The sequence below is a fragment of the Impatiens glandulifera genome, chromosome 3 (genome assembly GCF_907164915.1).
Source record: "Impatiens glandulifera chromosome 3, dImpGla2.1, whole genome shotgun sequence".
Taxonomy (NCBI): Eukaryota; Viridiplantae; Streptophyta; class Magnoliopsida; order Ericales; family Balsaminaceae; genus Impatiens; species Impatiens glandulifera.
In genome coordinates this window covers 27,546,114-27,558,138 of record NC_061864.1, presented here as the reverse complement: position 1 = coordinate 27,558,138, position 12,025 = coordinate 27,546,114, and the positions used below count along the sequence as shown (strand labels likewise).

At 36.3% G+C, this 12,025-nt stretch overlaps 1 protein-coding gene across 1 annotated transcript; it reads right to left on the bottom strand.

The window, feature by feature from the left end:
- Positions 1-5,794: 5,794 nt before the first annotated feature.
- LOC124930099 lies at positions 5,795-6,880 on the bottom strand. Its single transcript, XM_047470461.1, has 2 exons — positions 6,410-6,880; positions 5,795-6,322 (listed from the first exon to the last, which is right to left on the bottom strand). Exons 1-2 carry the CDS (start codon positions 6,878-6,880, stop codon positions 5,795-5,797), a joined length of 999 nt encoding a protein of 332 aa, XP_047326417.1.
- Between the last annotated feature and the right edge of the window lie 5,145 nt (positions 6,881-12,025).

Genomic DNA, 12,025 nt, shown 5'->3' with positions numbered 1-12,025 from the left:
TCTGTGTTTATTTGCAGTTTATGGTTTCACCAACTGTATTTTTGATATTAAGTCTCGGATCCCAATAATAAATCCAAATCCTTATAAAACTTGAATTTAGTGTTTTCATTTCGAAGCTCATCCTAAAAGATTATGATCATCTTGATTCTTTATCGAAGGAAAGAAGAAAGAAACTTTATTAATAAACACAAAGATGAGCAAGAATCTGGTATAAAGAGAAGTTCATATTGACCTTTTATTTTTTTTTGCTATAAAGAGTAGTGTATGTTGGGCTATTCATTGAAAAATATCACATTAAAACTGATTGAGAAAGTAACATTTTAATTAAGATGAAAATAGAGCCAAATTAAGCAATATGTTTAATATCAAGAATAGGCTTCTAAGTATATTGTCATTCATTCATATAACTCCTAAAGTTAACTCTAATCCTAGAAAAAATGATAATACATTTAAGTTAGTTCAAGTAATCCTAGAATAAATGAAATTCACATTGAAATAGACAATATTTTTTTTTTGTCGTCGCCGTCATCATCATCATCGTTTTCATTACCTTCATCATCTTTTACGTCGACAATATATATGGTCTGAACATGTAACATAAGGAGTTTGTTGGGAAAAATTAAGATTTAATTAACTCAAAAGAAATTGTTTGAAAAGATTAAGTAAAGAGTTAATTAACAGAAAATGTTAAATATTAATCAATTGGGTTTTGATAATGTTTAGATATGAACGAAGCTAAGTCGTCTAATTGTTTCTATGTAGGTACATCAGATTTGGCTAACTTAGACATGGTCTAAGAAGATCTATTAAACGTGTTACGTAGTTAGACATGTTAGTCTAACAGATATGTAGTTAGACGTGACGTGTCAGTCTAACAGATACGTAGTTAGATGTGTTATATGTAATTCAAATTATTATTTTAGTTATTTAAAATTGTCTCAAAAAATGAAATCTTACTTTTGTAGGGAAATTTTTTTATAATTAATTTGTTACGTCTATAATTAAAATTATAAGTGTGGGGCATGACTGACTAACTGTGGAGTGTCATGCTAGTTCTTTTTAAATAAAAAAAATTAAATTATATTCCCATTATGAATGACAACGGGGCGGGGCAGATAATACATTTAGCATTCCTGCCCCATTTTACTTAGAGAATTATTTTTATTACAATTCTCGCTCCCTTCGGTTTTAAGAAATTCCCTCGAGACACCTTTTATATCGTCTTTCTCTTAAAGAAATTGTATATAATAAAATTATATAAACTGTTTTTTAAATATAATATATATTGTATATATTGAAAATTCATATTATTAAATTGAAATAAACTTAACACTCTTATAAAATAATAAATAAATATATTTGTTATTTTATATATTTAATAATGTTTATAATATTTGAGCATAATCGAGTGGGGACACAAATAACACATCCATCCACTTCTCTGTAAACTACTAGGGAAAAAGTGTCCAAATGGGACAATTCGGATCAAAACCTTTAAAAAGCAATATAATTATCTTCCTTGTTCCCACCCCACATATATATCACTCTAGTTTTAACAAATAACACAATCTATATATAATGATGCTTCATTTTTAAAATATCTGGATTGTCGGATCGAGAGTTGTAGTTAATTTGGATATATATTTGAGAGTAAATGAATATTTAGGTCGAATTGTGGGTTGACCCGCACATAGACTTAAAACGGTTAAAAATAATATTAAAAATGCTAAAGGTATGATTCGAACTTGCAACCTAATAAAAACAAGTACAACCCTTTAATTAACTAGGTTAATAACAGTTTATATTTTAAATTCAACACCAAATTTGATGAACGCGGTGGTTCATCAATAGTTTTTAATCACTCAGAATTATGTTTTGACTTTGCGCTATACATTTCACTATTATTATTGAGCAATATTGGAAGAATTCCGTCATATTTATAGAGATAGGGGACATAATTCATATGGATATTTTAAGTCTCGTTTGAGCTACTTTAATAGTAGTCTTTATATTTTTCCTTTCACTCATAGTATGGAGAAGAAGTGAACTCTAGATGTCAAAGTAAATGAGTTGAGAAATCAAACTATATCAATTGTTTTAGAGATAGTTCTGTAATGTGAGAGTAAATGGATACTTGAGTCAGATTGTGGGTTGACCCGCCCATAAATTTAAAACGGTTAAAAATAAAATTAAAAATACTATCACATTTTTACCGTAATATTTTTTTCATGATTTTTTATATTATTACTCGTGCAAATGCACATCATACATGCTAGTGATTTATATCAACAAAGAAGAACCAATTCCTGTCTTACCCATGTTTGAAACTATTTTTCCCATTATACCCACCTTTTTATTCCCAAAATACCCACTTCTCTCTTTCTAAATCAATAATTAACTTATTAATTACATCTTTCTCACTAAACTCATTATAACTTTATTTTAAAAATATAAATATATATAATTAAAATTAATAATACATCTATTAAATAAAATATATTACATAAATATTAAAATAACACATATATTTTATTTTTACTTAATTTTATAAATATAATATATATAATTCAAATTAAACATTAAAAATTAAATAATTATATTACATAAACCTTTAATATTATATATTAAAATAAAATATATTATATTATATAAATATTAAAATAACACATATATTACATAAATATTAAAATAATATATATATATATATATATATATTATTTTTACTTAATTTTTTAAATATAATATATATAATTAAAACTAAACATACTAAATTAAATAATTTCAATAAATATTATAAACTAAACTAAAATACATAACATAAACTTTAAATAAAATAAAATAAACTTTAAAATAAATTACATAAATCTTAAAATATTTATAAAAATATTAATTAAATATACCTTAAAATAAAATAAATTATCTAAATTTTAAAATATTTATAATATTTTACTCTTTTATGTAATGTATGTATTATTTTAATATTTATATAATATAATATTAAAGTTTTATGTAATGTATTTTGTTTTAGTGTATAATATTTATTTGAATTATTTAATTTATAATGTTTAATTTGAATTATATATATTATATTTATAAAATTAAGTAAAAATAAAATATATGTGTTATTTTAATATTTATATAATATATATTATTAATTTTAATTGTATATATTTATATTTGTAAAATAAAATATCAATAATTTAGTGTGAAGGAGAGATGTGGGAATTTTAGGAATAGGAATGAAAATGTCCGTATATTGGGGAAAATAGTTTCAAACGGTAAGACATGAATTGGTTCAACAAAGAAGGGGTTTGTATTGGGTCATTTGAGCAAATGATCCTAAAAACATGTCTAAATGCGTTTGGTGAGGGGATAATTTAAATAGTGTTGGTGACCCCTTTTTTTCTGACGAAAATGCCCATATTGCGTCACGCATCCTTCAGTTGCGTGACGCACCCGAGTGCATTGTGCAAAGTCCACAATGCCCTTGCTATATAATTAAAAAAATTCCAGTTCTTCCCATTTCTTTTCATTTATTTCTTTCTTGTTCTATTTCTTCACTTCCCATTCTCCTCATTCTCTCTAAAAAGACGACCCCCGACGACGATCCCCGACGAAGATGGCGGAATCCCAACGAAGGAGATGTCCGCTGCTACTGGTATTCTTCATCCTTCCTTTATTTCTCTCTTTCAACGCATTGTTTGTTAAGGTTTAATGATTAGGATTGAGTAGGTGAATGTCACTGTTGCGGCGGAATCCGGGTGCGTCATGCAGTTGCGTAACGCAGTTGCGTCACGTAGTTGACGCACCCGAAACCCTAAAAAGTCATAATTTTTTTTTTTCATTTTTAATTCATTTTCTCTCTCATCCAGGTCTTCTCCGCCGTGAACCCTAATGGTGGCGGAGAAGACTTTCTTTTCTTTTTCATCGTCGAAGAACCAATCGAAGAGGCACCGTCGACCATTCCACTATATTCAATGGCCTAGAGCTGCGAAGAACTTCCAACGGAGACGAGTTTGTACAGTGGGGAGGATTTTGAACAAATTGACAATTCATTCGATCATTCCATTATATTCGTTTATATTTTGTATTTTTATTTTGTTTACATATGATTGTTTGTGTTGATTTCCTATACATATGATTGTTTGTGTTGATTTCTGTTAGGATCTAGGTAGTCGCTGGAGGACCGGGGTTGGACCGGTTAGCGGTTCTTACTCGAGGGGTGGTGGTTAATCCGGTTAGAGATTAACACCGGGGTTTCAATACTACGCAACCTGTCACAAACCCTTGAACTAGGTTCAAGCGCGGAAGAGATTTGCTTTCATGTTGAAGCAGCACACTTGTATAATAGGCAGAATCGGTTTCGGATGATGAAGGTTTGAAAATTGATGGGTCGGTTTCGGTAACCTGGTGATTCGGCTTGAATAGGGTTAAGTCGGTTATAACGGTACGGGTCGGTTAGAAAGTGGAACCGGCAGAAAGTAAAAGACAAAAGCGATTTTATGGATGTTCGGAGATAAAACTCCTACGTCACCCCTTCCTCTCGAAACCGCGAGAAGGATATTCACTAAGGAATACAAATACAATCCGATCGAGACTTATTTCCTGCTCGATAACACTCTTACAATTTATACCGGAATTGTAAAATACACACACTAGCACTCAGGCTTTCTCTAGAGATAGAACGCACTGTTTTCACTTGTAGATTAAATGCTCTTAGAATTTTTCACTTGTCTCACTGTGTGTTGCTTGTCCCACATTTACTCTTCTTCAACTGCCCCTTTTATAGGTGAAATATGCCAACGGTCATATTTCACTGCCTTGAATCTGATTGGTTGAGCATGGGTGCAGAGGTTCAGTGATTCAGAGATTCAGACCTGCGGTCGTTTCCTCAGACCTGATGGTCAACCTCAGACCTGGCAGTCTGTTCTTCCGGTGTGTAAGACAAACCTGTTAGGTTTGTCTTTTACTCAATGTAGACATTGTCTGTTAGGCAGTTGTCTATACTTGGAAGATCTCCTTTCTGACTTATCCCGAAGTGAAAAGATCCTGTAGGGCTGTCTTCTGCAACCTGCAGACTTTCCTCAGACTTGTATAGATATGGAAGTGTTTATTCTGTTCATTTGGTATCATTCTCAACAGATACCCGAATTGTCTTCTTGTACTGGTCGGTCATTCGACTTAACCGGATGGCTTCCGGTATGGGTGATATAACCGGACTTCTTCCGGTTATTCCTTTGCCTTGTGGCTGGTCGGCTGTCTGATGTTTCCGGTTTTAAGCTTTGGCCGATCCTTTCTTTGTGCGGTTATATTCCAAGTATTCTTGGTCGGTTTAGTAGCTTGACCGACTAGTTTTCTTAGCCGGTTCTTTTGTTTGTCCGGTCCGGTTCCTTGTTCCTACATGGAAGGTTTATTTAAGTTATGTTTATTTGAACCGGTCTAATTTTATCTAACAATTTCTCCCTTTTTGATTATTTTATTTAAAATTATCAAAATCATGTAAGTTTGCAAACGTAGGCCGGTTGTTTTGTTTGTCCGGATTTTTGAAACTAACTTGGGAGAAAATTTCGAAAAATTTGGAAAAAATTTTGAGAAGTATTCTGGGATTTTTGGAAAAGTCTTATCTTTTTATCTTATCAATTTCTCCCTTTTTGATTATTTTACTTAAAATTATCAAAACCAAGTAGAGATGCAAAAGATGGCCGGTTTCAAAAATAACTTTATATATATGATAGATAACCGAAAATAATATATAGAAATACTAAGACAAGTATAGGTAAAGGAAAGAAAGCCCCTATTCCGAGTCCGAGAAGTCATAGCTGGTCATCAACTTCTTGTTCCGCTTTTTCTTCACCGGTTGCGGTCGACTGGCCGGTTCAGAGACTCGTTGTCTTGTAGACCGGGGCTGCAGGTGTTCTTCATCCTCCTCTTCGACTTGAGTAACCTGCTGCGGTATACTCTCAATGACCGTTTCAGTGACCTCATTGAGCAGGTCGGCTATTTGAACTTTCTTTGAAGGTTCCCTCTTTCGCTTTGTCGGAACTGAAACGGAAGAGGCCGCCTTTTTCTTTTTGTTGTCGTCTGTGAAGCCTTCCAGCCTCCGTCTTTCCCTTTCTAACCGCTTAGCATCCTTCGCAGCTTGAGCGGCTACCGTCTTTGCAAATCCCGGGAACTTAGCCTCTGCCCTTCGAATTCGTTCGACTTCTTCCTCCTCGGTACGTTGCGGTGGCTCCTTCTCTTTTCTTGCTTCGGCATCCAGCTCATCCTGGACCTTCTTAGCCGCTCGGGCATCAGCCTCTACAGCCGCGGCATCCGCATTTATCTTAGCATTCAGCAGTTCGGTAACTTGCGCGGAAAGCGCCTTGAGTTCGGCCTCGAGACCCTAATTTTTCTTCTCAAGTTCGGAGACCCGTCCGAGTGTTGTGCCGACCAGGTCCCCAGCAACCTCCGTCAATCGTTGATCGGTCTCTCTTTCAAGCCGGTCAAAGTTCTCTTTTAACTCGAAAGTCGTATCTTCCAAAATCACGGTTCGCCTAAGGTGTTTGTTACGCAGGACCGCTTCTTCCTGTTGATCATTGTCGATTTCTGAGAACCGGTCCTGTGTTCTTTCTAAAAGTTGCCTTGTAGTGTTGGCGAACTTGAGTGCCGAGCAAACGGTTCTTTGGAATTTCTCCTTCAAAGGGAAAACCTCGGAGTCTTCAAACTCTTGAAAGCGGCTCTCAACCCATTCTTTTGTGAAGGCCGGTTCGGAGACTTCCGGTTCGGAGGCTTCCGGTTGTTTAAGTGGAGATTGCCCGGTGAGAGGAGGGTCCGTCCTTTCATCGGATTCTTCTGTTGCCGAATTCTCCCTTGGAGGTGTCGGACAGTGAGCTGGACTCATATCGATCCGGGGAGCTGTATAGACTAGGGATGGCAACGGGTACCCTACCCGCCGGGTAGTGAAGTACCCATCCCCGAACTCGAATTTCAAATTACTACCCGACCCCAACCCCGAACCCGACGGGTATCTCTATTTATATCCCCATCCCCGATTCATCGGGTACCCGATCCCCGACGGGTACCCCATTACCCGATATGAAATATTAAAAAATTATATTTAATTAACTAAAATTATATAAATTAAATATAATATGTTACTACAAAACATAATTAACCTAAAACTATTAATAAATATTATATCCTTAAACAATAGACAAGAAAATCATCCACACATAATATAAATTCATCCATACTACAAAAATACAGAAAAAAACTTAAAAGTGATAGAACATAATTCTTAATTAAACACAAAAATTTCAGAAATCATCAAATTAGTTTTCTCACAAAAAGCATCCTTCTTGAATACATTTCTTCAACACATGTAAATTACAACCTACAAAATCAAAAGAAAAAACAATCAACATTAACATATACAAAAAATAGAATTAAGATTAAAGTTTTTAACTAATAACATACCTCAAATCTTTGACAAACAATTAATTACTTAGAAAGTAAATTCTTCGTCAGGATCACATATAGTAGATGTGCAATCATCAAATGAAGATGTAGCTAAGAATTAAATATAAAAAAATACATACATTAGTAACAAGAGTGGATCTATATTAAGTAATAACATATAAATATTTGTATTTACCTGAATTGTCGTCACAAATCCAATCTCTAGTGCACAAATAATAAATATTAATATATTGAACTATTATTCCCTAAATATAGTTAAACATAATATTTAAAAAACTCTTTTATTTTTTAACTAATATATTGAACTAAATATAAAGAACTTTTAATATTCCTTAAAAAAAAACTCTTTGACCCTTTATTTTTGCCTTTATAAAAAATAATTTTAAATTATATATTATTTCATAAAAAATATTTAATAATATTAATATTCTATTATAATTTACCACCCTAGTTTGTGAAACCCTAATTTGTGAGTTGTGAAAATCCACTTATTAAACATATATATATATATAATCTGAAATTATCTATTAATCAAGAGATTCTACATATTAAACAAAAAAATCTATAAATCCACATATTAAACAAAAAATCTATAAATAATAGAAGTATTACTTACCTACTATGTGTTGTAGTTAAAACGTGTAGAACTTATAGAAAAAATCAACTTTGTTGCTGTTAAAACGGAAGAAGAAGCTACAAAATAAAGATAGAAGATTAAGTTAATAAATAAATAAATATAAGATTGTAAAAGTTGAAGAAGAAACATAACTTTATTAAATAAAAACATTACTTACTTGCATAGTTATTGAAGATTCTGAACAAAAACTAGAAAAAGATGGAAGAAGATAGAAGTTGAAGACTTAAAGAAATGTTAAATCAAGAATGAACAACGAACATACTATGAGAGAGAAACACTTATTACAATTTATAAATGAATGAAATGATGTTAACTTGTTAAACGTGGATCTAGGAAATGATGTTAAGCGTGATATTAGTAATGATAATATATTTATTTAATGATGGTTAGTAGTTACAAGTTATGACATGGAATTTGATAAGTCACTTAAATTTTATTAATATATATATATATATATTAATATTAATATATTTGGGTATTGGGTATCGGGTTTGGGTTTCTAACACTCCCCATCCCCGACCCCGAACCCGACCGGGTACCATTTTTTACTCCCCATCCCCGACCCCGACCCCGAACCCGATTTAAAATACCCGAACCCGATCATCGGGTACCCACGGGTATCGGGTATACGGGTACCCATTGCCATCCCTAGTATAGACCGGTATTTCCCTTTGACCGTACATTGCCTCATGCCGGTCAATTTCTTGGATGAGGTCTCCTTTGGCTTTTTCAAGCCTTTCCAACACCAGCGGTGTTAAGGTGTCCTCCTCCGATGATACCTCTTCGAACTTTTCCGTAATCTTCCGGATGCGTATGGTTAGCTTCCGTAGCTGCGCTCGCGGTCTTAAGAGGTAGGTTCGGTTTAGTACCTCTTCAATGGTATCGGATTTTGTGAGATCCATGACCACGTCCTCCACTTCCTTCAGTCGTTGGAAGCATTCCTCGTTGGAGTAGCCCGGTAGGATTTGCCTATACCGTTTGCCGAACCGGTGCTCCTGCCATTCCAGGTATATCTCTTCAATCATCTCGGCTCGTTGTTTAGTGCCCTTTAGGAGTTTCAGAGCTATCATATCGGCCTCTGCCTCTTCGTCCTCCTCATCATCTTCGTTACCGCCTTCGTCACCGCCTTCTGCACCACCTTCTTTACCATCCTCTTCACCACCCTCGGTGGTCTCAGGATTTGTGCCAGGACCGGCATTATCGGGACTTTGGCCCAAATGCTCTTCTTCATTGCCCGATCTTTCGTCATCGGTCTTTTCTGATTCGGATCTTTCAGAAGTGGAAGCCGACTCTTCCTCCTCCGTTGGCGGTGGCGGTTCCGAGAAGACTATTTTCTCTTTCCCTTTGCTCTCGGCCTTTTCTTTTGTTGGGGCCGCTTTCTTGCCGGTTGCCTTCTTTCGGCCACCTGTGGAACCGGGGGCCGGCTGCTTCCTTTCTAGGAATTGTTTGGACCGTATCAGGCTTCTTGAGGAGATGGTGACGTCGGGACCGATGTTGAGATTATGGTGAAGGAAGATCTTACCGAGAGGAACATCATATCCCCATGACCGGACCGAATCCGGTTTCACCATATCCATCAAATTGTGGAATACTGCCTTTGCCCAGTTAACCTTTGTTCCTTCTATCAGGCCGACCAGCATCCTGATTTTGTCTTTGGTGAGGCTGCTGTAGTTTCCTCCCCTTGCTTGAATCGCCTTTGCGAAGATATCACAAATCGGTATATACTCCGGTTTCAACGTCGATTTGCTACCGGATACTTTTATCGGCTCCTTGGTCGCCGAGAGTATCTGGCAAGCTGCCTCAAATGTTTTAATCTCTATGTCCGCCGTTGCATCCTGGCCGACTGTTGGAAGGCGCAGGCTCTTTGCCACCGATGCTTCGGTGAGCTCTATTTCAGTACCGCCTACAGTTGCGGTGATCTTGTCGTCAGAGATAGTTGCGGTTTTGAAAAATTCCTCGACCGCATCTTTGTAGAGAACATGAGGACCGCCAAGAAAATACTCCAGACCGGCTTCGGCTACTCGGTCAATAACTTCGACTGCCGCGGGCGTTCCCTTCTGTCGGATTTCCTCGAAATCCAATTGAGTCAAGTGTTTGAACAAGACCGAGTTGCGCCCCATCTTAGAAGGTTTGAAGAATTTGAGAGCAGATAACCGCTTTGAGAGAGTTTGAAAGCTTTAGAGAGAGAAAGCAAATTCGTGTGAGAATGAAATAAAATGGCCGAAAGTCCCTTTTATAGGTGCGGTTTGGAAGCCCAACCGTCCCATCAACATTGGGCGGGAAATTTCCCTCCAACTTGAATAGGCGGCAAACTATGGGCGGGAATGGAATAGGCGCCAATCCGTGGGCGGGAGTTTTCAGCGGGAAAGTTCCCTCCAAAAATTTGCTTTCGCCATTGATGATGCAATCTTCTTTTGAGACCGATTGATGCTGCGGTTTGTAAATTTAGCAGAGTTTTGCAATCTTTTGAGTTGAAGCGGTTTTTCTTTGAAACCGGATAAGTGTGCGGTTATTTTGATAATGTTAATCAGTTACTTAGATATTTAAGATGTTAAGATAACTCGGTCATTTAAACTGAAATGAGATTGTATTCAAGAAGCATTGCAGAAAGGAAACCGACAAGTAGATTGAAATAAGCATACATGAAAATGGAAAAGTACAACTTATGGAAGAAACATTCTGGAAATCCTTTCCTCCACTGAATCCTTGTCAAGGATGTTCGAAGAGGAGGCCGGTGTGCCCGGTCTAAACTCTGGCCGGGATGTGAGAATTAGTTTGCTGATGTGAGGTGCATAACCAAGACCTTTCTTGGTTATCACCATGGATTTCAGACGTTGGAAGATGACCGTGGACCAGTTGATGGCCTTTTTGCTAAAGATGTTGGTCATCATGTTGTAGGTGTTCTTTGAGTACCGCTGATTAGGGGACTGACAAAGAATGGACCGAGTGACAATCTCAAGAAGAAGTTGAGCGTGTCTCCCCAGAAGGTTTTGGGGCCCATGGTCTTCTACCGGTTCCATGGTTCCAGAAAAGAGGAGTGCGTAATAGAATTCGTCAAGCCCCTCCAGAGGTGGAAAATCAGAGAACCCTTCTGTGGGCAAGTTGAATAGAGAGGCAAATTCGGCTTCATCGAGCCAGAATGTGTGGTCCCTCACCGTAGAGACAATGTAATTGCCCCTGATGCATGCGCTTCTGAAAACGTTTTAACGTCCTCAATCAGAATCGGACCGGATTCTTCGAGGAATGGTCGAAGGCCGGTAAGAATGAGGGATTCGAACATGAGTTCCTTTGCGTGCAGCCCGTCCCATTCCTCCATGCATGAATCGAAATCGATGCTTAAAAAATTTCCCAAGGTTCGGCTCGGCATGATTACGGTTTTGAGAGAGATAGAATTCAAGAGATTTCAGAAGTGATATATGTGTTAGGATGTGTTGAGTTGAGTGAGGGATGGCCCTTTATATAGGGTCGGTTTTGGAGGGAAAACATGAGCTTTGATTGTCAGTTTTGTTTTATTGGACAAGAGAATCTTTATGTTTCCAATGTTTATTGGGAAGAAGTAGATTGCGGAGCTCGAGGTAGGTATTAGTTGAGAAGTAACCAAGTTGGTTGGATAGTAAATGTTCAGGTGGTTGGGGGTTATCCCATTAATTAAGGATTCCTTTTTCATTAATTGCATTAACACAACCGAGGTTAATCAAAGGAGACCGAAAGTAACATAGATAATGTCGAAAAAGGCATGAATAACACCGAAGAAAGCATAAAATCAAAAGGAACATAAGTAAAACCGAAGAAGACATGGATCAAACCGAAACGATCAAGGATAGGTTGGATAAAGATACACCCGGTGCATGAAGCAAAACGACCGGGTGCAGGAAGGAGTAACTCAGTATGCTTGGGAGTTGACGACACCGGTAGGGTTGTTATGGCGGT